Below are 27,788 nucleotides of genomic sequence, written 5' to 3'. Positions count from 1 at the left end.
TAAAATCCAGATAAAATATTCCAAGTCTATTCTCTTTTGCAGAGGAAACAAAAAAAAAGTGAAAAATCAGAATATTTCCACCCAGGCAAAACCTTCCCAAGTCTGTAAAAGTGTCAGGAGAATTTGCTTAAAACAGCTTCTAAAAATGGGAGAGGGAATGAGTCCCAGCCTATTATTCAATAACCATGTTTGTGAGGCATCTGCATAATCTAACCATGCATAAATTAGTATGTGTATTACAACAGTTATTTGCATAATAATAGCAAGTTAATAGATGCTTAAAGAGCACAGACCAACACCACCTTTAAATCAGACATGCCTCCAGGCACTGCGAGCTGTAGAGACCAAGATGCAGAGAACAGTCTTCGTAAAACATATGAAAACATAAAAAACCACATTCAAATAATTCATTTTTGTCCCTGGACACTTCACTTCGTTCCCCCCTCTCTCCGGAAAGAATAATTGGAGGAAGTGCTGAACAGTTTGTTCCTGTGAATTCTAACATCCATCTCGAGATGAGAATTTCAAGTAATCGCCAAAGCCAGTTCTGGATTTGTTTTGTTCAGAGCTTCATGGGGTTTTTAAGTGTAAAAAGTAAAATATTGGTGGTGATGCAGAGCTCAGCATCCACCCAACCCCTGCCACCAGAGATGGAAAGAGTTGTACCAGCAGCTTCAGGTGGAAACTTAGAAAATACCAGTATTTACATCAAATATGAATATTAGGTCCTCTTCAAAGGAAGAATCTGAAGGTCTCTTAAGTATTCCATTCACATTCTATTTTTGAGGCGATTTTAGACCATTGTACCATCATTCAAAATCAGAATTAAAAATTAAAATTATAAGGAAAGGAGCAGATACACCTTCCTGCTTTTAAAAAAAATGTTGTAAAGACTGGATTATTTTTTAATCTCCCAACAAAATTAACAAGACTAACATCATCATAATTTTCATTGTCTCCAGGGAAAGAAAACAGAATTTGGAGAAGAGAAAAAGAGGGGGGCAAGGAAAAAAAAAAAATCAATAGAGACTTCTAAATGACTCCTTCCAGCTCCCACTTTTCAATTTAACAGGACAGATTTATTTGTATGTGGCTCAAATGTTCACAATTGCTCTCTGCACCTTCATACATAGGAATGAATGTCACAGTGGCAAACAGCAGTAATGAACAATCTTACCTGAGGATATGGAAACCTCCCAAGAGCAAGCTGGGAAAGGAAATAATATTTGTCTAGTTATAGAGATTTGCATGGAGGGCACATTTCCTTCAAGTGAGAGAAGTACTCAACTCTCACGATGGTCGGAATCGGGGAAATGGCAAAAAAGGGATTCTGCAGACACAAAGAGCTGTATTTAGAATGGGCCCTTCACAACCATCACCCCTGGTTTTTCTGGGGATTTCCCTCAGTGCCACCCTTTGATGCTCAAATTCAGGCACATTTCCTTCAAGAGAGAAATATTCCCAACTCTCAGGAGAAAATGGCAAAAAGAGACTCTGCAGACAAAAGGAGCTGTATTTAGAATGGGCCCCTTACAAGCAGCACCCCCCAGGATTTCTGGGTTTCTCCAGCCCTTTTATTTCTCTCGGTGCCACCCTTTGATGCCCAAATTTGTGCACATTTCCTTCAGGAGAGAAAAGTTCTCCACTCTCACCATGGCAGAAATTGAAATGGCAAAAAGGGATTCTGCAGACACAAAGAGCTGTATTCAGAATGGGCCCTTCCCAACCACCACCCCTCGTTTTTCCCAGGATTTCTGGGTTTCTCCAGCCCTTGTGTCTCCCTCAGTGCCACCGTTGGATGCCCAGGTTCCCCAGGAGTGGAAACGAAACCAGTTCAGCCTCAGCAGGGAGGCCAAGGCACTGCCCTTTGCTGGTAATTATCTGTGATGAGCAGGCAGCTCTCAACTCCCAAAGTCCTCCCTTAACTGGCTCAGGGTAAAATCTGGGTTACAGAGCTGAGCTTGGTGTCCCTGCTGGTGACAAACCTGAGTGGGATGTGGGGAGAGCCCTCACCCTTCCCCCAGATCCACTTTTCCAGGATATCGACTGCATTTGCTGCTCCTGCTGCTTTGTAAGTTAATTCAGGCATTACAGAGTAGTCCCAAAATCAGGATTTTTATGGATGTTGTGTAAAAATATTCCACTGGCCATAACTAATGAACACTCCAAGAGAAATTCTTTGTACTAGGCAGGTTCTCCCACTCGTTGGGAAACCCTGGAAATAACTCCAGCAAAATGCAGCTGCTTGGAGTTTTTTTGTCTACTGTTGAGTGAAGGATCAAGGTTTTCAGGGTTAGAATCACAGAATCTTTTGGAAAAACCCTCTCAGATCGAATCCAACCATCCCCAGCACTGCCAAGGCCACCACTGCCCATGTCCCCCAGTGCCACAAAGCTGTTAAATGGGATGTGACTCCAGCAGCTTTACCAGTGCTTGAAAACCCTTTCCATGAAGGAATTTCCCCTGATATTCACACTTAACTTCCTCTGGCACACCCTGAGCTGACCCAGGGCATTGAGAGCAGCTCTATTCTGTCTTTCTAGGTGTGCCACAGGGGAGCCAAGAGCTTCCCTACAGCCCACACAACCTTTGAGAATCCTCCTGTCACCAACTGCAGAGGAAGGCCTGGCCCTGAGGCTATGGCTGCAGAGAAACCATGGATTTCCCAGGATAAACTCATTCCATTCCCACCATCCTGAGCAAGAGCAGCAGTGCTGAAGGTCTGAGCCACCGTGTCACCCATGCCAAGGGACAAACCCACAGCAGGGCTGGGCAAAGGCACTCCCAGCCCTGCCCTGGCACTGCCCCCTGGGCTGGGGATACCTGAGCTGGCCACACTGATGCCTCAGGTTTAGATTTTCTGTATTTCAGGTTCTGTGCTGCTTTAGTGGGTGGGTCTGGGCTCCACACTGGGGATGGTGAGCTGTGCACAGAGCAGGGAGACAAAACAATTCCTGCTCCAGCTGGGCACCAAGGACAGATGATCCAAATCTCAGCCCAGGAGCACAAAGCCCGTGGGATGAAGAGAGGAAAACAAGGATGGGACTGCAGGGGCTGCAGTGGGATTGGACACTGAGCTGCAGTGTGCACATGGAGCAGAGCTGAGCCCAGGGACAGAGCCGTGACCCTCGTGCATTTTGGGGCCATTTGGGTTCATCCTGGGGGCAGCCCTGGCTGGGCTCTGCTGCTGCCCAAGGTGCACCCATGGAGAAGATCCTTGTAACAAATCCCTGCTTTACTCTTTACCTTTGTCCAGTCTCTGTTCTAGGTCAGCCTTCCCAAGGCATCACTTGCAGCTGCCCAGAGGTGAAATTTCAGCCTTTTGGCAGCACAAAACTCTGCTGAGGAAAGGCCAAGGCACAGACAGAGCTGCAGTGAGGTGTTGGACATCCCTGGGTGGGCAGGCCCTGGCACAGGTGCCCAGAGCAGCTGGGGCTGCCCCTGGGTCCCTGGCAGTACCCAAGGCCAGGCTGGACAGGGCTGGGAGCAGCTTGGGACAGTGGAAGATGCCCCTGCCCAGATGATCTTGAAGGTCCCTTTCACCCCAAACCATTTTGGAATTCTCTGATCTTTCCCACCTCAGCAAAGTCGCCTGGGTCACTCTCATGGTAGGCTCTGCTACAGAGTCCAACAAAGACCCTTCATTTTCTCTGGTGGGGCTACTAAACCCCATCCTTTCCCACCTTCTCCTCTTTTGGGAGCTCCACGCTCCTGTTCAAGCAGAAATCTGAGATCCTGAGCAGCTGTGCTGTTGTGACAACCTAGAAATGAACCCATCAAAGCCCGACAGTTTTCCACGACCAGAAGCAGAGTAAGTTCTGATTTTTCACTGAACAACAATGAGAAACTCCAGACAGAACAAGCAGATAGCAATGGTTCTGTGCACAGAGCATCTTTCTGCAGATGTTATTTAAGAAAAACAACCCCTGCATTGAAGATGACTCCAAATAAAGCATTTCCATTCCCACTGACCACTCCAGGCTCAGCAGGGGCCCCAAGGCAGCAGAAAAACTGGGGGAAAGAGCCAGACACAAATAAAGGGTGAATAAATGGGCACTGAAGGACCCCAAAATGCATCAGCAACAAGTTCTTTGGGGGATGTTAAAAGGAAACACTTCTCAGTGAAGCTGAGAGCTGAAACACACAGGGCCAGCTCCTGTGCCACTTCTGCATCCCCTGCACCACCACTGCATCCATCTGCTCAGATTTCCTGCCTGCAACATTGTCAAGGTATTATAAATTAAGAAACTTAGCAAAGAGTCTGTAATCTTCCCCGAAATAGCCTGCAGATATGTCACTGTACTAAATGTGTTTCAGATTTAATGAAGCTTTAATGTCCTTTTTAATTTTGCCTGTTTCTGTATCACCAGGGGTCGAGCGAGGCAATCAGCACTCGAGAGGGTGGTTTGGTTTAAAACTAGGAAAAACTCATTTGCTTATGAGTTGCACTGTATTTTCTTAATTAAATTTACTAAGTAAAACGGTTTAAGTTCAGCCAACCAGTGACCTCTGGGTGTAGATTTAGATTTATAAAAAGTGTCACTGTTAAAGACAGACCAAAAAAAAAAACCCAAAAAACAAACCCAAACAACAAACAGATGGGAGATTCACTAAAGGGATTTTCAAATTATTGTTTGTCTCAAGGAAGTCACAGGAACACGAGGAACAAGCCCAGTGAAGGAGGGAAAAACCGAAACCTACCACGTGAATTAATTGTCCAAAACTTCTCTGCATGTAAAGGATGAAACTCTGGAACTTGCAACTCTTTTGAGGTATCCTAACAAAAATACAATATTCCAGTTTAAATTGGTTGGGTTTGGGAACTGATCAGTGTTTTATGTCTGGATACTGAGGAGGGAATGCCTGGAATTCAGGGAGCTGCTTCCCATTTCCCCATGGATCCCTTCAATGGCTGGATTTGATGATCTTGAGCTCTTTTCCAACACAAGAACTGTAAAAACCTTCACTTTCAAAAGCGCAGTGACCTGCAGTGGCAGAATGGGGTGGAAACAGAAGCAAGAAGGGGATCAATCACCAACAATTATGTTACTAAAACACTTTCTCACCCTGTTTCACCTCAGAGCAGCTCCATGAGGAGTTTTTTGGGGTGTGGGTGTGTGCTTTCTAAAACAATTATTTTTTTTAAACACAGAGGTAGCTCAGGGGAGCAATACAAGCAGCTCAGGAGGTTGTGTGGAGAAAGAGCCTCCCCAAGGCCTGGCCTGGGGATGGATGGGTGAGATGCACCAGCAGATTTCAAACCAGTGCTTGACAAAATGAGAAATAATCCCAGGTTATGAAATAACAGAGGTGCAGTGGGCGTGTGTATGCTGACTTTTACCAAACTACCAAAAATTTCTGATTTTAAAAAAATCAAAATTTCAAATGATTAAGTGTTGATTCAGGAAGAACCTCTGGACTGAGACCAGAAGCAGGAGTGGAAAGTAACTAAAACCTGCTCTCAAACACTCCTAAGGCGCAGATAAATGAACCCAAAATTCAAATCTCTTGTTGAAATAATGTAATTTGCCATTTTAGAACTGAAAAGGGAAATCCAGAAAGGCCCCACCTTACACATCACTTCCTTTAGCTCACTTCTTCTTGCCTGCTGCACATTGTGAATAAAATTACAGCAGCAGCTCTGTCTGGATCCTGTTTGGAAGTGGCTGAGGGAAGGAAGTTCAAAACATATTTTCAGGACACTCAGGCAATAAAGTTTCCCACTTAGATTATTGTCGATGTTTTGCAAGTTGTTTTTTAATTTACAGTTACACTGGAGAGCATGGGATGCTTTTATTCTTAATTCAGGCACATTCCATGTTTCTCAGCATAACTGCAAATTGAAAATAAGCGCTGGCAATATCGCCAGTGATGGAGCTGAAGGAGGACTTTATAGTCTGAAATGTTCTAAAATTTGTTCTTAATTACCTCGTGCACATTTTACACAATTAAATTTCCATCCCAGGATTTTGCATTTAGATTGTGCACTGCAGTTAAACCCTCATTTTCTGGAAAGGCAGCCGCCACTCCGCCGCGCTCAAACTTCCAAAAGCAGACTTAACTACTGGATAACACAAAATTCCCCAGGTGGAATTCCATTCCAAGACCAATTTATACATTCCTAGATAGATGGGCTTCAAATCACCTGAAACTCTGCAGGGTATGGACCCTAATAAATATTAAATACCTCAAAAACTACTCCAAGATTTTTCTTCTCCTCCTAATATCAATTCTGCTGTCCTCTTATTGCGGAGGCTTTTAAAAAAAAAAATCCAGAAGGATATAACAGCAATTTAGCAGAGTTAAAGTGCTTCTGAGGTTAAACTGACAACAAAGAGGAACAGAAACACAAAGCATCTTGAAGTAGGGTTTCAATTAAATGTGCAGGATTTAGTAATGCAGGGCCCCGACAAAAAAAAAAAAAAGAAGAAAAAAAAAGAGTTACAAATTAATTTAATCTTCTGCCTATAGTTTGCAGCTGCACTCCAAAGTGTCTGGGGCTTAAGAACAAAGCCTTGCAAGGCCTGGGAGTGAGGAAAGCTTCAATTTTTAATGTATAAGGCCATTAGCTGATAACTTGTGGAATCTGCGACCCCTGCGGAGGGGCAGGAGCGGCAGCGGAGACGGATGAAGTGACAGATTTGTTGTTGGTGGCCAGGGCTGGGAGGGGGGAAGGTTATTACCACCACCAGAAAAATGCCCTAATAACCTTTGGGACATTCCTTGGCTTGAGCAGATGAGCTCCAGCTCTGTCTCGGCGTAAAAAAGAAATATATTAAAAATCAAAGCCTAATTCGCCTTAATTAAAGATAATTAGTTTCACTTTGATTTCTTTTAAATATGAACTACAGCAAATGCACTGCCAGCTCAAGGCTGCAGACAATCAGGGTTAAATTGCACATTTCTGCCTGGCCACAAATCCTGGATATTAGCAGGCTTTTACTGCTGCATCTTCAAAGGTGACACCGGGAATGGCAGTGCCTTTTCCGAAGGGACAAAGGTGGGCCAGGGCTTTCCAGGCAAATTGTCAGGAGCAAAATCTCCACAAGTGCTCCAGGAGGGTTAATTTGATTCCTTGCTCGAGCAGAGAGGCTTCCTGCTTGGCTGTTTGCTGGGTTTAAATTCGGTACAAAAAGGGAGAAATGGATTAAACGTGGCTGTGCTGGTGGAAACGCAGCTCAGCTCCTGCTCTCCTCCAGCTCTGCTCATCTGCCAGGACAGGCCATTAAATCATGGGAAAAGGCCTGATTTTTTGACTCTTTAAAAGTACAAACTACAGAGTAAGAATAGGAAACAATACATAGAGTGATAGAATGCTGGAATGGTTTGGTGGGAAGGGACTTTCTAAAGATCCTCAAATCCATCCTACCATGGGCAGGGACACCTTCTACTACCCCAGGCTGCTTCCAAGCCCTGTCCAGCCTGGCCTGGGACATTCCAGGGATCCAGGGGAGCCACAGCTTCTGTGCCAGGGCCTCACTTACATGTAAAAATATACATACTATATTTTCTGTTCTAACCATTAAATAACCTCACATATAAAACACACATTCCAAACACCCAGAGCTGATGTCATCCCTTAATTGTCCCCTCACCCCTCAGCCTGGGTGGAGAACTGGATTATTTATTTCCCTGCCCACAGCGGCCTAGGAGCAATTGCTGAGCAACAATGATCCATCGAGGTCTCAACCCGTGCAAACTGTACCTAAACTTCCACTTTATTGCAGCTTAGTTCACAATCTTCACCTAATATAGGGTTACATCCCAGTGCAGCAGGCGGATAAATCATCCTGGAATATTACTCTGGCTAAGTTTAGCTGGGAGTGGAGCATATGTGCTTCCGAGTCACTGAAGCACAGGCCCATAAAATACACTAATTACTGGAAGTTCTGGTCACTGAGTGATTGATAGCGCTCTGCGAGGCAACTTCCCCGGCTGCAGCTCGTGTGAGGGCCTCCCCCAGCACACTGCAATTATTAATTCATGACCCAACCCTCAGGCACTGCTCCCTCCACTCCCAGTCCCACCAGCAGCAGGCTGGACATGGTCTGGCCCCACCCTGGTGGGTGATGGAGGTGGGAGAGGAATCAGAGGGAACGGGCTCTGCTGGGAGAAATCACCCCAAACAGCTCCAGGGAATGAAGTAATCAAAATATAGGGCAGCTTTTTTTGCCCAAGAAGGAGTTTGTGAAGTGCATCATTCCACATGGAATGGCTGAGGCTCCATAAATATTCCTCAATAAGGAGGACTCGGGCTGCTGAGCGGGTTGGGCACGGGACAGATCCTTGTGCCTGGCTGGGCACAAGGAGTTGCCACCAAGTCACCAAAATCACAGCACTAGGGTCCCTAAAACCTGACAGCAACCAGGTGAGGCTCCTTGCAATAACATCAACAACAAGAAGCTTTTTTTACATCCTTGTTTTCCTTAATCCTGAAGGGAAGGTGCTACCTTTCCCCCACCGGTACACCTCGAGGCTGTTTCTTCCAGACCACTCCAAAAACCAGGCTGTACCACCAAGATTTGGGTTTCAGATCCTTCCTTCACCACCTCCAATCACAGAACCCTTTATGCTGGAGAAGACCTTGAAGAGCACCAAGTGCAGCTATTGGCACCTGTCCCTGAGCAGGGCTGGTCCAGGTGAGGGGTGACCTCAGAGAGCACCCCCGGGGCAGTGAGATCCTGCAGAACCTCCCCCAGGTCAGCTCACAATCCTGACCTGGAACCACCCTCACCCCCAAGCTGCTGAGACGTAACTGATCCCACATCTCAGACTGCTCAGAAGGAGATCTGAAACCTCCCCTCCTTGACAGAGACTTGACTCCATTTTATGCAGTCAAACACCCTTGAGACTGAAGAGCTTTTAGAGAAGCACCTCCAAGCACAGCTGCTTTCCTTGGAGCATCCTCTTGCAGCACCTTCCTCCTCCTCCCTGTGGGCTGAGTGAGCTCTTCTGCAGCTCCCTCTGTGCCCCCAGCCCGAGTGGGATGAAGGGTCTGAGCTCCAGCACTCTGACAGTGCCCAGGTGTGCCTGAAGTACCGAGGGAAGGCACTTTGGGTGGGTAATTCCTGATTTTTCTATGTCTGGGAATGCACACAACCACTGAAAACGCCTGATGGCTTCTTAAGAGATTGCTAAGAACCCTTGAAAGCTCCTGCAAATACACAGCTCCTGAGAACTCTGGTCACCAAACACTTAAAATCCTCAGTCTGGGAGTTTTCAGAATTAATACTAAAGAACTAGTAATTTCAGAATTAATACTAAAGAATTAGTATTAAGAACTAATATATAAGAACTATTATTAAAACTGATGCACAAATTCCTCTTCTCTGAGGGAGAAAACAGGGATGATCTCAGTAAAGGAGACCTGGAACACAGAGGGCAGTGGAAAGCAGAGACCAGGACGTGACACAGAAGGAGGGGAAAAAGCCAAGGACAGGAGCTTCTACCTCCAAAATTTACTTGGTTTTGGGCATCAGCAAATTGCTTTCACTTCCTGAATTTAAATGTAACACCAACTGTATCTGGAGATAAAATGATAAATACCACAGAATCCCAGGATAAGGCAGCTTGGGAAGGACCTTAAAGTTCATTTCCCAAGGGCAGGGAACCTTCCACCACCCCAGGCTGCTCCAGACCCATCCACGCCAGCCTTGCTGCTGCTATTAAACCCCAGCCAGATGGATTTTATCCTCCCCTGGATGCTTGAAAGTTCACTTGTGGATTACAGCTAGGATCAGAGTCATATTGGAGAGAAACAAGAAATATTGGGCAATTTAATTTCTCCTCCCGTGCAGGACACGGCTCTTGGAGAGAGGGAATGGGTTCCAGAGCCCAGCCCAGCCTGGATGTGTTTCATGGCTGAGTTATAAACCCTGAAAAACAGCTTTTAGAAATGAAAATGCTGACACAGTGGTCAGTGTAGTGACAGCAATGGCACGGGTTTAAATTGAACTTGCTTTGTCAAGCCAAGAGCACTTAAATAAAACACGGGGAAACCTCATGGAAACACACAAACTATTTGTGGTGGAACACTTCTCAACAGTTTTCCTGGGTTAGGGATTAAATTCATTCCCTTTAGAAAAATCCTGAAGGAAGAAAGGCAAACTCAAAAAAAAAAGAAGTAACAAGATCATAATAATGATAATAATTATTATTATAGTAATAATCTATAATGATGATGATATGGCTGCATATCTAATTTCATTATATTTGTATTTAATTTTTAATTTATATTTTTATTTCTGAGGAGATGACTGAGCACCCTCAGACCCCTCTTGCCTCAAAGGAACATGAACACTCCCCATTTCTCAAAGCTTAGGCAGGACTCCCATCCCAAACTTTCCCCTCTCTCCCCCAACTTTTTTGGGGCAGTTTCCTCAACCTCCCAAATAACTCCCACTTCTCATCACACCCAGCTTGGCAGCAAAGAAATTCCAGAGGTTTTAAGGGCTCGGAAGAGCATTAAAGAAAATGAGAAGATTTCCTGACAATTTTACATCCTCACCTGCCAGCACAGCCCTTGCTGCCTCAATCCCAGATATTTCTTTTAAATTAACATGCTGCTAACACCCAGGTGTGGGGCTGGAGCACGACTTCACTGAGTGCAGATGATTTAAAATCCTACAGCAAACAGCAGCTCCCCTTTTTAACAGCAACAAGAGTGTCTCCACTCCCAATCCCCACGTCAATAGGGTGTTACTTTAATGACAGTGACCTTGTGTGGCTCTTGGAGCACCTTCTTCACCTTTTTGGAGGCATTTTTCTAAGGCACTGTCCTTGTTTTCATCATTTAACATCACTCAGAGCACTTCAATCAAGCTGCTGCTGGTGGGAGAGGTCTCAGAGGAGCAGCTGACAAACCAATTAACAAAGCACCCAGACCCAAACTGGTTCCTGCACATCTGGCTCAGGAGAAACCCGTGGGAAGGGAGGGAGAGGAAAGTTGGGAAGGTGTAACACCAGAGGAGGAAATGCAAATGAAAGGAGTTGCACCAATAAAATTCAGCCTGCACGTGGAATTGATGAGCAGCCAAGTTAGCCATTAACAAGCCTAAAATAAACTCCAAATAACTTGTGGTGGATCACTGAGCTGCTGGGGCACAGCTTTTAATTCAGCAAAGGAACTGGGAAATGCTTTATAAATAAAAGTCCTGTGCTTATATCACTCTTTTTATCAGCCACACCACCACAAAGTCTTCCTGGAGTACAACCTCAGCCCTTTTTTGGCTAGAATTATTTACAGAATGAATTTGGTCTGTATCTCTCTCAAAATCCTGAGGGAGGGCTCTCCAGCACCACAAACCATTCAAATGTGCAGGGAAAGAAATGAAGGGCCCTCCCTGCCTGCCCTGGGACACATCAAATTGTGTCACCCTGCCACTCAGGGCTGGCCCCAGGGACACTGATTTCCCACATCTGCAAGCACTGATTCAGCACTCACCACCTACATTTTGGTTAAAAGGGTTTTGGCAAGGAATTTAATGGGTGGAAATATAAAAATGGTTCCATTTTGGGCTGCAAAAGGTGAAATGTGCCAAGATGCAGAGGGCCAGCACTGAGACTGCTCAACTTCATCTTCTGCTAAAAATAGTGGTTACAGTTCACTCAAAGGTATGTCCAGCTTCACCTTAATACGAGGAGAAAGAGAGGGGAAAGAAAAAAAAAATGAAAGGGAAAGGAAAAAGGAAAAAGCCTCCACACACCAGGTCCTACTTCCTACCCCAATATGGACTTTTATTTGAGACCTCAAATGAACAAACCCATTCTAAATACAGCCCAAATCAGCAACAGGTAACAGCACATGAATATGCAGGGAACTTAAAGAATAAACCAAGGTTAAATTGACTATTTTGATGTTATTTTTGATGTAGGAGTTAACTAGAGAGCTCTCTGCATACCTCCATGAAGGAAATCCCCAGGCTCCAAACATCCGAGTGAATCCCGTACTGCTCTCCTGAAATCCTCTCAGGCTGTGGAGAAAAGCAGAGCAACAACTCCTGAGCCTTGCAGGCAGACAGGGATCCTGCTCCAGGGCAAGGGATGGGGGAAATCACACAATCCTGGGATATTCTGAGTTGGGAGGGACCTACAGGCATCAAATTCCAGCTCCTGGCCCAGCACAGCACAGGTATCCCAAAATCCCACCCTGGGAGCATTGTCCAAACACTCTGGAGCTCCCCATTCCCTGGGGAGCCTGGGCAGTGCCCCAGCACCCTCTGGGGGAATAAAGTTTTCCTAAAATCCAGTTCAAGCTGCCCTGGCCCAGCTCCAGCCCTCCCCTGGGCTCTGTCACCACCCCCAGAGCAGAGATTGGAGCTGCCCCATGGGAAGTGGAGACACCAAAAACCACCAAGATGCTTCAAAGCTTCCCTGGCAGGGAGCAAATCCAGGAAAATTCAGGAATTCTTCAGGAAAATCTGGGTCCATGCACCTTGCAAGGCTGGCCTTGGATTTGTGCTGGGGTTGTTTAATCCAAGGGAAAAGCCAAGGGCTCGTGCACATGAGCAAAGCACAAGGTCAAGTTGAGAGAATGCAATTTTCCACTTCCCTCCCTAAATCCAGGCACCACAGCAAGGAAAAAATTCCCAGTGTGGAGTCCAGAGGTTGGGGAATAAGCACAGTTAAAAAGCCAAGTTACTGAAGCCAAAAGAATCACCACATGGTGGCAACTTTATTTTATATACTTCTTAATTTTGGGCTTTTTGACCTGTAGAGGGAAAAAAGAAACCCAACAAAAAAAAAAACCCTGTTCCAAACTATTAATAGCAGGTTTAATGCTTCATGAAATTGAGTGCTGTAAAAAATATCTGCTGGTTTTTACTTGAAAGCTACAATTTAAGCATTTCCAAGGTCAAGTACAGCATGAAATGCAACAATAAAAGGCTCCCTGAGACTCCTCTCCCCACTGTGCTGTTAATGCACCTGTCTGGCCCAGCCACCTACAAAGGATTTTCACTCTTTAATAATCCAGAGACCTTTGTTAGAAAACAAACTCCCAAATTAGTGCCACTCCAGTGTGGTTTTGGATGTTTACCCTGTGCTGCTACTCCCAGGTCAGGAGCTTTTATCGCAGCGTGAATGTTAAATAAAATCCACACTGCTGCCCATATTCCCTCTAAAAACAACCTCCCAAAATCCCAAATGAAACCCACAATTCACCAAATTGACCAAATCTCACTTGTGAGTGACCCCAAAATCTTTATTGTTTTTTAATTCATTGAATATAATTAACCTAGTCACCACATTTAGAAATGTTTTTAACAGCATCATGTGATTTTTTTAAGCTGATAAATTTTTATACTGACATATTTTTATAGTGACATATTTTTATACTTAGACATATCCTCACAAAGGTGCAGATGTGGAGCCAAAAGTAATTTTCTAATGTGATATGGGATGTGCTAACCTGGCCCAAGCCAGGTGCTAACACCCACCCCATTTTTTAGACCCTTCCTGAGCTACCAAATGAGATTTTTAATTCACACTGAGCAATTTTAAATTGTTTATTCTTAAAGTTCAAGCTCTAAACAGCAAATTTCAGTGAGGAATTTTGGTTTCACAAAAGGTAAGGGCAAAGAAACCAGCTTTTTAAACAAAAGATGCATTTAAAAGGAGAGAAAAGAAGAGGAAAATGGGAATAATAGACGCATCAAGGTTGCAACACACGGATCACTCTAAATACACAGCCCAAGGTATTTTCTCTTAAAATTTTCTAGAACTGATTATTTTTTCATTCAATTTTTTTTTCTATATAAAATGCTGACGAAATTATTTTAAGGAAATGTGTTTTGGTTGGAAATTATAATTTCTCAATCAAAAAGCTGTTGTTTTTTTTTTTCAAAAGAAACCCCGAAAATCAAAAAACCTTTTCTTTTTTTCAAAGACAACCTCAATTTCTTCAAGAGTTTCAAATTCACTGCCAGCCTGCCAAGTGGGTGAAGCAAAGCTTATGACCTTCATTATTTTTTGAGGGCTTGCCTGGAAATTTGATGACAACAAACGACTCAATCAAGTAGCAAAGTGATTTTAACACAGAACATCAGATCGAGCACATTTTGAGCTTAAACTTCTGTTTCACAATGAAGAGATGGAGGCATCACATCCATCCAGAAAGGCAAAAAAAGCAATTTATTTAATGCACACCTGGGAAAGAGAACTGTAATCTTGGTTTGGGCACTAAAAGCATAATACAATTTAATTCTCAGCCCTGCTTAAGACCACTTTGAAGCAACAGCTGAGCTGGAAAAGTTGATTAATTTGAAGCTGTTTCTTTGTCTGGATCTCTGTGTTCCAGCTCTTTTTTTAATCTCTATTTTTTATTTAAAACCCCCCATTTTTCTGCTATTCTGATGCATTTATTTTATGCTATTTCTGAGTGTTCTGATGACACAGGACAGCCCAAGTCTTTCTCGGAGGGTGACTTGAGCCTTTCAGAAGCCACACAATGAGCACACCTCGAGTGGAAAAGCACTTAGCAAATAAATGGGAACCCTGACAAGGAAATCAGAAAAAGAATACCTGAAAGCAATTAAAGGTCATGGATTTCTCCCTCTCCTTCCCTGAGGTTTGAAAAACACGAGCACCAACCACTTGGTGCTGTTTATATTTTTATTTTCAACCAGCAGAGCATTTCTTTTCTCAGAAATATCAGGAGCAGTTTGCTCAAAGGATTTTAATGGCCAAAATAAGAGTTCATCAAGAGCTTTAAAAACTGAGGCAGGGGAGTTCTCAGGTCTGAAATGGAGAATTGAAAAGGATCCAATGGATCTGCTGGAAAACCCACTCTGATTTGTGCAGAGAAATTTGTGCAGAGAAATCCAATTGTAGCTTGTGCAGAAAAATCTGTGCAGAACAATTTGTACAGAAAATCTACTCTGATTTGCTCAGGCTGGCACTTGGCAGCTCTGAACCCAAACCCTGCCCCAAATGATGAATCCTTAGCAATGTGCTAAAAAAATCCTAAAAAAAAGGGGAATGTATGGGTTTTAATGCACAGGAACAGGACAAAAGTGGTCTTGTTTTAACAAAGACTGACAAAAATTTGCAGAGAAAAGTGGAAGTACTGATGACTTCCTGCATTCCGAACTAAAAGAATTTGCACTTTGATGCCCTGATGTTATTAATTCCAATGTTTTTAGCTTCAGATTTCCATGGGGTGTTTAGGAATGCCCATCAACCTCTGCTGGAGTTTAGGGAATGCTTCCCTAAACTGCAGCATTCCCAAAACCTGGATGGTTTGGGGCTGTCAGTGATCTGCAGAGAGCCACAAGCTGCGAGTGAAAAACTGTTTTATTTCAATGTTCAACTGGCTGTCTTTGTTCCCAGTTGTCACAAGGAACAAAAACAAGAGAAAATATATTAAAAAAACCACTTTTCCACTATTCCTCCTCCCTCTCAGCAAGAAGCAGAGTTGTCCCACAGAATGAAGCCAGGGGATGGGAAGAGATGGAGATTTGAGGACTGATTTAGGATATCTCCTGCACTGAACAGAACAAGAGTGAGGACAAATAATTCCACTGAAATGTTATTCCTGCATCAATCCACTTACCGCCATGTAAGCATTTGTTCCAACATACGTCTTGGCTATGGAATTCACCAGCTATCAGACAAAACAGTCTGTTAGAACAATATAAAGATAATGTGGAAATAAAATGGGCAATTATTCCTCATTTAACCTACAATCATCATCCCTATAAATCAACTAAAAATTATGTAAAAAAGGGAAGGGATTTATCCGCCAAGGCGTTAAAAATGATTAAATCTCGCCTGGGTTGGGGAATGAGGATTCCAATTTAAGCAAGCACTGCATTACAGTTTATGGCAGATAACCTTAAACAATTGTGTTAAACAGGATGCTGCTTGTTTTAGTACCCCAAACCAGTCTGATATAAAAAGTGAATTAGGAGGAAGCAGGACTGAGCGCACTCATTTTTCAGTCAGATGTGAATAAAGCCCCAATTCATCCCTTAAACACTGGAGGGACAACAGAGCCTGCCAGCCCATAATACAAGGCTGACCTTCTCTTTGGGCCTCGTGTTTGGCTGAGAGGAAAAGGTGCTGAAATTCAAATCAACAGCACAGCGAGCTCATGGGTCACTAGCAGAGAAGTCCTCCAGGGAGGCCCAAAATGGAAATTAATTAAAATTTGTGCTGCACATTGTCAAAGCCCACCACTATTGTTGCTCCCAATATTAATTTTTATTGTGGGCCAGTTGGGCTCCCCAGACACGTCTCTTGCTCTGCCCTCCCTTTTGTCTGGGCAAAAGGCTCCCAGATCAAAGCTGCATTTCAATGAAGTTTGCTATTCGTAAGTAGTAATTACAATATCAGCAGTTTTTACTGTCATTAAACAATGAACAATCATATTCAGATGGAGGAAAAGTCGCCCAGAGATTAAAAATGAAAAGGGTTGTCCCAGCAGAGAGGGGTTTGCTGTGGGGCTGCCAGGTGATTTGGACACCAGGAGGGGAATGGGGACAGATGCAAAGGGGGAATTTACCTGGGTGCTGACCCCAAAGTCACAGAGCTTCACCTGGCCCCGCGTGTTCACCAACATATTGGAGGGCTTCACATCTGTTGGGGGGAAAAAAATGGATTATCCACATCATCCTGGATAATAAATGCACCCTTTATAGAGAATATCCTCCATTGGAAGGGAGCCACATCTAAATCCAGCTCCTGGCCTTGCACAGGACAAGCCCAAATATCCAGGGAGCACTGGCATGGTGGCTTTTGATAGGAAAGACTACAAATATCTATTTCAAATGCAGTGGTTTGTAAGTCAGCAGCACAGATAAATTTCCATATATATATATAAAATACATCCTTTGTATACAGATATGAGATGGTATTTACACTGATGACTTTATACAATACTAAAAATCCACATTATTAAACCTGCGGGTCACACCAATCTGGAACAGACACCAAGAGCAGGGATGGATAGGAAAACAGCTCACAGGGATTCTGACAAATTGGAAAATCAGCCTGGAAAAAGGATGCAATTACATAGGAATAGATGGAATTACTGCATTTGGACAGGGATTAATCCTGAACTCACAGGGATTTTACCAAATTGCAAAATCAGCCTGAAAAAAAAGGATGGAATTCCAGAAATAAACCATCAATGTCCATTCCAAAACCAGAGCATCAGTGCAAATATCCTGATGCTGACTGCTCCTGCTGCCACAGAAAGTTGATGCACTGCTGTAAAATAAAATCAACTGGGAATCAACTCAACATCCAGCCTGGCTCTAGTGCAGGAAACACTCAACATCTTTGCAGTTCCAGGGATGCCAGTGGGGGAGCAGAACGTGCACGTTATAGCCTGGCTTAAACATGGGAAGATTAGAGCCTGGCTTTGCCTAATCACTGCCTTCTTCTGTCAAAATGGATTAAAGGCAACAGCTTGAATCAGTGCCTCCTCTCAAAGTGAGCACTGGTTGGGGGCAGATGGATGAAACCCAACTAGAAAAGAACCTAATTTTGTTTATCATTAGGTTTGCCTTGCTTTAGCAGCTGTTTGCTGGTACCACAGGAGCTGCCTTAATTTGTCTCTGAGATGTGGAAATGCAGAACCTCAATTAAGAAGCTGATTAAAGCTCGCCTCTATTTGAGCTAAAAATCCAGATTTAAAGTGGGAGCACCCAATAGTTCCTATAGACCCCAGGTGGATCAGTACTTTGTAAGAGAGGTATCAACACTGCTGGTACTGTAATTCCTGCAAATCCTGTAAATTTCCCCCAAAAAAACCCCAGTTCTGAGCATGCAGAGGCTCAGTTTGTGTTTGCTGATCTCCATCTTTAGGAATTCCACCCACGTGCTGCACTTTTGATGGAGTTTTGCCTCCTCTGGAGCTGAGTGACTTTGCTAAATCCAAGCAGACGTGCTGAGCACACCAGAGGCTCTCTCCTGAATCCTGAACAAGGTGCAGAATAATCCTGTTTCACCTTCTCCCTAAAAAGATGGAGCCACCTCTGAGCTGGGCTTGGAATGAGCCCAGGCACACAGGGAATGCTGATATCCCAGGATGTCCAGCTGCTCCCAATTTTTAGGGGAAAACTGAGTCTAACCAGTTCTGCTTTTAGCTGCAACAAAAAGGATCCTGAAATCCTTCCACAAACAAAGCTGAAAGCACAAGAAAACCCTGAAAGGAAGAAAGCACTGGGAAATTGGCCCCTTAAGGATGGGCAGGGAAGGTTGGGGACCCTACAGAGCAAGGGGCAGTCACACAAACCCTGCAGGAGCAAATCCAAGCTGTCCTTCCAGCAGAACTGACCCCACCAAATCAGGGAATTTACTCAAATATTTGCTGTACTTTTCAATGGCTGTGCTCATTTCCTCAAAAAGGAAAGGAAGTGACAGCCCTGCACAAAATATCTGCTACTGAAAGCAGGGAGACAAGCAGCTCATCAGCAAATCAGCCTCTTGGTCTCATCACCCACTTCAGTTAATGGGTTAAATATTTTTTGGGTTTGGGAAACGAGTGTGCATAAATAATGTTCTGCACCATCTGCTTGTGATTAATATTAGTGTTGAGAAGTGAAAGAATTTAAACAAGAGCCAAAAGGGGTCATTATGCTCCCATTACCAGGGCTTGCTTAATACAAATGATTTCTATGAAGCATCATTATGGAGGATGAACAAGTTCTCCTCGTGATGGAGCTGCCTGAGTAGTTTCACCTCTCTGCAAACAAACAGGACCTCCAAGCTCTTACTCACCAGTAAATAGAACCATCAGAGGTTCAGCTTTTGAACACCAAACATTTCACTCCTTGGTGGCATTGAAAAGAAAACAGATTCATGATTGTGTGATGGGGAAAAAAAAGAAAAAAAAAAACCAAAGCCCTGAGATGCTTTAAAAGCTGTCTCTTGACTTCTCCTGGCTTTTAAAAACAGCAAACAGCAACAGGCCAGGTTCAAGGAAGGCAGCAGCGTGGTTTGGCAGAGGCCAGGATTAATTTTTTTTTTTTTAAAAATAAGCCTTAAGTGGTCCATGAGTGGGCAAGCTTTACATACAAACATAGATAAATGTATGGAAACGCAGAATGTGTGTTCAGCTTTATATACAGACATAAATAAATGCATGGAAACACAGACTCCTGGGATGGCTTGGGTGGGAGGGGACCTTAAAGCTCATTCTGTCCCCCCTGCCACGGGCAGGGACAGCTTCTACTATCCCAGGCTGGCAATTCCCCAAACACCCCTGGATTTGTGTCTGTGCTCCACTGGGTGGCCCTAATGCTGGTTATATCCCCCAGAAATAAAACAGGTCTGGGGGGAGGCAAATATGTAGCTCTGGACATCTCTGGTGAAATCCTCAGCAAACAATCAGACGGGTTTTCACCTTTAACAAAAGCTTTGGTCAAATTCTGCCTGCCCAGAGGTGTGGCTTGTTCACCTCAAGCCTTTCAAAAAAGCTTGGATTTAATGATCTTAAAGGCTTTTCCCCCAACCTTAATCTATGATTCTCTAGCTAATGAAAAGCAAATGGAAATTCTATCTACAGCATTTTGACATAACAACAACAGCAATAACATTATTATTATTAGTAATAACAGCAATAATAATGGTGAGAGGATGAGAATGCTCTTCTAGTGCCTGTCCCACCCAGCCAGAACAAAGAGGAGTGGAATATCCTTGGATTTCTGGTGTCCTGGGGGAAAAGGAGATGATCTGAGTGATGCACAGACCTCCTCCTGCCACAGAGCACATCTCCAGATCCTCAATTCTCCCTCATTTCAAACCAGAAACACTTCCAGAACTTCCATTTAAAACTTAACCAGGAACTGAAGTGCCCAAACCATGAAATAAATAAATATTTGTAATATATATCAACAGCCCCAGTACTCAGCCAAGTCACCAATCCAGCTCAGTACAATTAAACACAAGTGGGTAACATTGATTTCCTGCAATTCCTTTAAGAAGCAGGTGTGAACAAAGCAAAACACAGCAGATAAAATGCACACGGTCTATACTTATTCTTGAACTTAACAGATTCTGGTTTGTCTTTAGACAAACTTTGACTTTGTACATGATTAGACTTGTTTAATTGCTAATTCTGTTTTAAATCTAAGTTAATTTCTCATTACCCTTCCATTTCTACTTCTTATCCTCTGGGGAAAAGAGCACACTTATCATTGGGACATTCTCACATCTTCCAAGGAAGTGGTGGAGGTGTTAATCTTATGTTTATGTTTGATGTGGGTGTGATGACTCCAGCTCGGGTTTATTAATATGCACGGCTATCACCTCATTAGTTGTGAGGTTTGTTTTGAAGTGAAGCTGTAATATTTGCTGAGATGTCTGATCTGCAATAAAAGACTTGCTCATTGTTTGTTTCCTTCTCTTTAATTCCCTGCTCCAGCACACAGCTCTGCCCTGGGACTGCTGCAGCCCTTCCTTGGAAATTCCACACTCTCCTGCTCTGTCCTGGGTGACACAGCAAGAAAATCAGGAGCCAAAATTCCTTCTCTTACCTCTGAGCATCAAAACCAGGAGACAGCTGAAGGCCACCACCTGCAGAAATAATCACCTGCCTGCCATTCCATCCCTCTGCCCCTGCTTTGAAGATACAGAAATTCACATTTTCTGTATCCTAAAAAACTGGTAAAATAATGCAATTCTGAACCTGGAATGCTCATTGTGCCCTCCATGGTGTTCTGCAATGCTGGGTCAATCCAGCAACAGAGCAAGGCCAGAAAAATCAGAAGAGTGATGAAAAATCAGATTCTGAGCTTTTCTTCAGACCACAGCAAGGACCAAACATCATTCATCAAAATCCCAGAGCTGCTCCTCAATCAAGGCAAGGAAGCCCAGGCAGGAGGGGAGATTTTGTTCTACTGGCACAGCAAAAATCTGAACCCGGTTCTAAATGTACAGCAGCACACCAAGAAAATGTCACAGCATTTATGCTCTCTCCAAAGAGCAATCAGAAGGTGACCAGAAAAATGAAAAAAAAAACTGAAATTTCAAATAATTTTTCTTTTTGGGTGTTACAAAAGTGTGGTGTGAAGCTTATTGAGAGCCATACCCAGCCAAGGATGTTCCTGCTGCCTTTTCTATTTATCCTGACAATTCCTGTGGCAGCTCCAGCACCAGACTGTTCCTCCTCTTGCAGGGAGGGGATGGAGCTGATAAATAAATAAACCTCTGCAGCTGGCAGCACTCAGGAGAGTTGTTCAAACCATCCCAGAAATGAAGCCACCTCAGCCACCTGTGTCTGCTCCGGGTGATTTCTGCTCTTTTCATCCAGCCCAGGGTCAAACCCAGCCCTTCAGCCTGGCAGGGAGAGGGTGAGGGGGATCAAAAAGTGCCTGGGGACAGTCAAAGTTGGGCATTAGGGAAGACTTCCTCACAGGAAAAGCTTTTCCAGCCCTGGCACAGAGTTTCCATCCCTGGAGGTGTTTAAAGGCCGCGTGGATGTGGAACCTGGGGGCACAGGGCAGTGTCACTGGCCTGGATGGTCTCAGAGGGCTTTTACACCATTAATAATCTGTGATTCCAGAAAATCCAGCTCCTAAGTGCTCCTCTCTGCTGGTTCTTCTGGCCAGGACATGCTCCCAGTCAGAGCCATCCCTTGGGGTGGAGCTGTGAGGGAGCGAGGAGGGGCCGGAGCCACGAGGGTGTGAGGGGCTGAGGAGGAGCCATGAGGGTGTGAGGGGCTGAGGAGGAGCCACGAGGGTGTGAGGCCGTGAGGGGCTGAGGAGGAGCCACGAGGCTGTGTGGGGCTGAGGAGGAGCCATGAGGGTGTGAGGCTGTGTGGGGCTGAGGAGGAGCCACGAGGGTGTGAGGGGCTGAGGAGGAGCCACGAGGCTGTGAGGCCTGAGAGGGGCTGAGGAGGAGCCATGAGGGTGCGAGGCTGTGTGGGGCTTAGGAGATGGAGCCATGAGGGTGTGAGGCCATGAAGGGCTGAGCCGGTTTGGTTTGTAAAGCAGAGCTGAATAATTGAGTTTTCCAATCTTCAAAGAGCCATGGCAAAGAATTCCATGTTCAATTGGAGTTTCAGTGCCTTGTTCAAGAGGGTCTGCCCTGAAAATCCTGGCAATTTGTAATTCCCACCTTGGCTGCAGTCGCTGCTGGGGAGTTGGGATGGTGAGAAATGAGGGAAGGATGGAGGAGAAATGGATAAATTCCACACTGAGGGACTGCCTGGACTTCATTTTACAGATCTGAGCCTCCAGCAACACTTGTGACTGTCACATGAGATTTCTGAAGCACCAAACAAAATTCATTGCCTATTTTCTGTTTCCACTACCAATCAAACATCTCATTTCCACGCTGATTTTTTTCCACTGGGCACCTGTTTGCAACCCTAAGCTTCTAAATCCCTGTAAAATTCATTTCTCTCCTCAGTCCTTTTCTTTTCAGGGGAGGAGGGAGGGCAATAAAAGAGCAATAAAAATGTTTTACAAGAAAGTGAGCAAGGTTAATGAGTAAGATTCATTCTGCATTACCCCACCGGACTCCAGGCAGATGTTTGCTTGGTCTTTGGAGAAAGTGATGTTAAAATTTCATTGGAAAACAAAAAACATCTGCTACTCACCTCTGTGTAAAATCTTCAGACTCCATAAATAGGTCAGGCCTTTCACAACCTTTAGGTAGAAGAAAGAAAAAAATCAGAATTAGGGATTCCTGCTAGGAAAAATTCCACATTTCAGCTGGGGGTGGGAGATCAGAGCAGCCAGGTCTAAGAATGAAGGCAGGACCAGGAAAAGGGGAGACCCCACCTCCCTCCCAGGTGAGCCCCTGCTCAAAACCTGCAGCAGGTCCTTTATTAAGGCACAAATTAATAATACCCACATTAATTTATTGCCAGGAGCTGTAAGCTGAACTCAGCTGAGCTCACACTGAATCCCTTCAGGCATCTCAGTGGATCTTTAATTCACCTGCCCTTGCTGGGGTGTTAAAAACCATGAAGGCCAAAGGATGGAATGATTTGTCCTCTTGAAAAAGGTCAGAAACCAAGAAAATTTCTCAACCTCTTCCACTTCATCCTCCCTTCACTTTCCTTCCCTTTGCTGCACCCTATACCTTTTCTTTTGCTTTCTTTTATTTTCTCAATGCAAACATGGAATTTTGATTCTTGAACTGTGAAAATTCCCTCATTCTCCTCTCATGTTGGACCAAACACAAATCCTGCTGCCTCTCACAGCAGAGAAATTACAGCTCCTAAAACACAACTGCCAGAAGTGGATACCACTCCTAAACCCAAATACAATTCCTAAAATACAACTCTTAAACCCAAATACAATTCCTAAAATACAACTCTTAAACCCAAATACAATTCCTAAAATACAACTCCTAAAATCAAATATGACTCCTGAAATACAACTACTATGTTCATGCATAAAAAATAAATAAAAGTAAATACAACTCCTGAAACAAAATTCCTAAAAGGAAATACAATTCCTAAAAGTAAATACAATTTGGTCAAATTCTGCCTGCCCAGAGGTGTGGCTTGTTCACCTCAAGCCTTTCAAAAAGCTTGGATTTAATGATCTTAAAGGGTTTTTTCCAACCTTAATCTTTCCACAATTCCATGGCTTATGAAAAGCAAATGGAAATTTTATCTACCGTGTTTTGTCATAATAACACTAGCTATAACATTAAAATAATAATATTATTATTAAAATAACAACAATAACAATAATAATAAGAAGAAGTTGTACCAATGCAAAAACATATCAAGGAGATGCAACATTTCAAACTTCCTCCAATGGCCAAAGGGATTTTCAGAACAGTAAACTCTTTGATTATTAAAAATGTATTTAGACTATTGAAAAATCTTTAAAACCATAGGAAATTATTTCCTTTAAAGCAAGCATCCATTTTAAAAAAAGGAAACATTTCTCAGAAACAAATCAACAGCTATGAGTTATTAAACATCTTTATTATGGAACATGTGCTGGGTAAGCAGTGAAGGAAGCCATGGAATTAACCAAACTCTCCCTTCAGACTCTCTGGGTGTACAAAGGAATAAAAAAGGAGTTTTCCCCTTTATCCTGGGCTGTAAATCTGCTCACAGGAGCCCCCCAAATGGACCCAGCTCGTTATTCACTCCCCTTACATTTGCCTATTAGGGAAGGACTCTCAAGCATTAAATATTATTCTAAAAGTGGAGGGGAGAATCTTTTGATTGAAGCTGGAGCAGGAATTATTGGTATTCAGTAAAGGAGGTTTTACAACAATGCCTTGACAAAGCCTTGACACAAAAAGTGCTTCCACCTGCTGTCAATCTCTCACTCTGCTGACAGTTCAAGTGCACATTCTTTCAGGGAGAACTTCAATCAACAGCAGCGCTCAAAACACAGAGCACAATGTCACTGCTCCAGCAATGCAAGGGAAAATAAATGTGTGAAGAGGCAAGCCAAGGCAGAGAGGCTCTGACAGCCCCAGCCCAGCTCCGGAGGGAGCAGCACCACCCCAGGAGTGGCCACAGCCTCACTGTGGGGCTCCCAAGATCTGCTCTTCCTTGAGAAAACACTCCAGCCCTCCACTAAATAAAAACAGGAGGAAGGAGAGGGATGTGGAAAGACTTCCCCTTCTCACTGATGGTGACTCACAAAGGGAACAGGGATGGATTTTAGGGTGAAGGCAGAGATCCCTCCACATCTCAGAGAACTGGGATTGTCCAGCCTGGAGAAAAGAAGCTCCAGGGGGACCCAACGGTGGCCTTGCAGTGCCTGCAGGAGCCAAAACCAGATATGGAGCGAGACAATTCCCAAGGGATGGAGGGACAGGAAAGGGGAATGGCTTCAAACTGCCAGAGGGCAGGGTTGGATGGGATATTGGGCAGGAATTGTTCCCTGTGAGGGTGGGCAGGCCCTGGATCCCTGGAATGTCCAAGGCCAGCTTGGACAGGAAGCCATTCCCTGTGTCCTGTCCCTTGTCCCAGTCCTTCTCCAGCTCTCCTGGAGCCCCTTTAGGCTCTGCAAGAGGCTCTGAGCTGTCCCTGGATCATTCCCTTCTCCAGGTGAACATTCCCAGCTCTCTCCAGCCCCTGGAGCAGCTCTGGGGCCTCTCTGGAATTGCTCCACATCCATGCCAAGTCTGGTTGGGAAGGCAGAAGATAAGAAAGACAAACCCAGTGGTGCCCATTTAGGTTGGAAAAGCCCTCCCAGATCGATGAGTCCAAGCCCAGAAATCCCAAAGCTGGAGCCAGAGGAGTGCTGGGATGCAGGGAATGCCTGCATGTGCTGCATCCGTTTTCTCTGGAAATGGCTTCACTTAAAAACTTCCACAAATTGCAATTAACAGATGAGCAGGTCACACATATTATCAAGCAGCTTCCATGGATTCATGCACTGGACATGTCTCAGGAGTATAAAAAGAAAAAGACTGTGGACATGGGGAAGGGAATAAAACCAGACTGGGGAAAAAAATATGGAAGCTTCAGGTTTTGTCTACAAAATCCATCCATGGAGCTGCAGCTTTTGTCTGGCACTCTCCTCCTTCAGCACCCCCAGGATCTGGGTAATCCCAAGGTGTTCAGGGGATTACAAGGGCTCAGCACAAAGGTGCCCCAGCCCCCTAAAAAGGGTCTGCTGCCCCCTCAGACACAGCGTGGGGAGGCTCAAAGGAGCCACTGAGCAATTCCAGGGAAAACAAAAGGCTTCTGCTGCCTCCTTCCAACAACTCCACCGTGCCAAAAATCAGCACCAGAGCCGAGGAGCTGCCAGGGCTGGTTCAGCCTCAGTGCTCACCTTCTGCTCCCAGAGCAGCAGCAAAGGGTGAAGCTTCCCTTCTCTGAAGCTCCTTTGTTCCCCTCCTTCCTGAGCCCCTGCTCTGCAGCGGGCACGGGAAGCAGGAAATCAAAACTAGGGAAAGTGAAATATCCATGTCAGGGAGCCAGGATCACAAGCAGGAAACAGGAAATAAAATAAGCAGGAAAAGTGAAATATCCATGTCAGGGAGTCAGGCTTCCAGGCTGACTGATCAGGGACAAAATGACCCCAAGGGCAATGAAAAAATCCAGATATGGAGACACAAAAGGTGGGGCTGGAGCAGCAGCATTAGGGGCGAGAGGAAAACTGGAGAATGCCTGTGGAATGGCAAGGGGAGGATGAGGGAGAGAAAACCAAGGTGTGATGGATTAAATCCACACCAAGATCAGGAAAAGAAGGAATGAGCAGCTGAGGGAACACTGGAAGCCCATCCCAGATTATCAAACCATCCTCATCCTCATCAGGGAAATGGGGATACTGTGAGCAACTTCCCACTCTCTGCTCCAGAGGGGAGAGGAGATGAAAGATTCTCCCTCTGAACTGAGGTGAAAAGCACTCAAACTCCACAAGGAACTGCCAGGTACATAATGAGCAGATTTGAAGCTGCTCAGAGGAAACAGCATCAGAGAGGGATGTTCATCACCCTGGGCAGGCCACACAAATTAAGAGGAAAGGAGAGCTGTGAATTACAATGAACAGAGACTAAATAGCTGCCTGTGTTGGATTAAAGGATTTAAATTGTCAGCTTGATGTATAATGAATGTGAAAAGCCAGCACTTAATTAAATGGCACATGATAGAATAACTTTGTTATGCTTTAAACTGCTTAAGTTATCAAAGTACTCCTTATATTTGGCAATTGTTTTGCAGTATCTCCCTCCCTGGTGAGATCCACTGAGACACTGGTCATTACCCTCTGTTCAGCTGTGGGGAAAGATGGTTTTTTTGAACTTCTGAATTTTCTGTTGGTCTGTAATTTGAGTTTTCAACCATGGCCAGTGAATTTTCAGCAGCTGAAGGCTGCAGAGCCCCAAGGATGAGCTACAAGGGGCTTTAAGGCTCCCACTGTCAACACCTCAAGACCAAACTCGGGAGATCTGAGGGTTCTTCTGACAGCACAGCCTCACCACCCCAAAAATGACCCCAATTAACCCTGCCCTGGGGCTGCTCAGGTGTGGAAGGGGTGAGAGACCAGCCTGTGGCCAGATCTGGCTTGTGCCAAGGGAAAAACTTCATCCTCCTTGAGCAGAACACAGAAAATCTGTTCTGCCTCTGCATTTTGGTGGCAGGAACCAACTCAACCCTCCAACAAAACCCACGGAGCAAGCAAAGAGAGAGGGGGCTGGAAAACCAAGGGAGTCCCTCTGGACAGAATAAAGACAGCCAGGATAGGAATCACACACTCAGAGACAAAGCATTCCCAGAGGGCTCCTGAGTCACCTCCTGAAGGCACCACAGAGAGCAGAAGGGCTTAAAGGGCTGATTAAAGAAATAATTTAATAAATCAAGGTGATTAAAAGCACTTCTCCATCCTGATGGGAAGAAATGCTCACAGGAAGGGATGTGACCACACAGACTTCCAGCACATTCTTTTGTTTCCTCATCCCACTGAATTTACCCCATCCTTTCCCACAGATTTGAGTAAAGAATCCTGGAATGGTTTGGGTTGGGAGGGACCTTAAATCCCATCCAGTGTCAGCCCTGCCATGGCAGGGACACCTCCCACTGTCCCAGGCTGCTCCAACCTGGACTTGGGCACTGCCAGGGATCCAGGGGCAGCCACAGCTGCTCTGGGAATTCCAGCCCAGCCAGGAATGCCTTCCCAAAATCCATCTACATCTCAATTTTTCCACTCTGAGGCCATTCCCTGGGTGCTGTCCCTCCATCCCTTGTCCCAAGTCCCTCTCCAGCTCTCCCTGGAGCCCTCTCCTCTCCAGGCTGGACCATCCCAGCTCCCACCTTTCCCTCCATCCCTCCCAGACCCCTGAACCTCCAGAGGTTGTGTTGGCCACTCCCAGGGAAGTTTTCCCTCATCCCAGAGCCCCTGAGCACAGGGGATGGC

The 27,788-nt window shown here is 44.8% G+C and overlaps 1 protein-coding gene across 15 annotated transcripts in view; it reads right to left on the bottom strand.

Annotated features, from left to right (window-relative positions):
• The window catches only part of MAP2K5 (mitogen-activated protein kinase kinase 5), a 123,120-nt gene that overhangs the window by 46,173 nt on the left and 49,159 nt on the right, over positions 1-27,788 (bottom strand). For 11 of the 15 annotated variants that reach the window (XR_010347732.1, XR_010347731.1, XM_064389339.1 and 8 more), the window contains exons 13-17: positions 22,547-22,595; positions 16,502-16,575; positions 15,551-15,601; positions 11,901-11,972; positions 1,178-1,207 (exon numbers count right to left, since the gene is read on the bottom strand). Coding sequence is in view for 13 of the 15 variants with exons in the window: in XM_064389339.1 (XP_064245409.1) it covers positions 1,178-1,207; positions 11,901-11,972; positions 15,551-15,601; positions 16,502-16,575; positions 22,547-22,595 (276 nt within the window). In the remaining 2 variants the exon portion in view is untranslated. Of the gene's footprint in view, positions 1-263; positions 336-1,177; positions 1,208-11,900; positions 11,973-15,550; positions 15,602-16,501; positions 16,576-22,546; positions 22,596-27,788 lie in introns of those variants that run through there. The other 4 variants (XM_064389346.1, XM_064389345.1, XM_064389336.1 and 1 more) reach the window with 2 other exon arrangements.

The sequence above is a fragment of the Passer domesticus genome, chromosome 14 (genome assembly GCF_036417665.1).
Source record: "Passer domesticus isolate bPasDom1 chromosome 14, bPasDom1.hap1, whole genome shotgun sequence".
Lineage (NCBI taxonomy): Eukaryota > Metazoa > Chordata > Aves > Passeriformes > Passeridae > Passer > Passer domesticus.
This window is presented reverse-complemented; position numbering and strand designations above follow the sequence as displayed.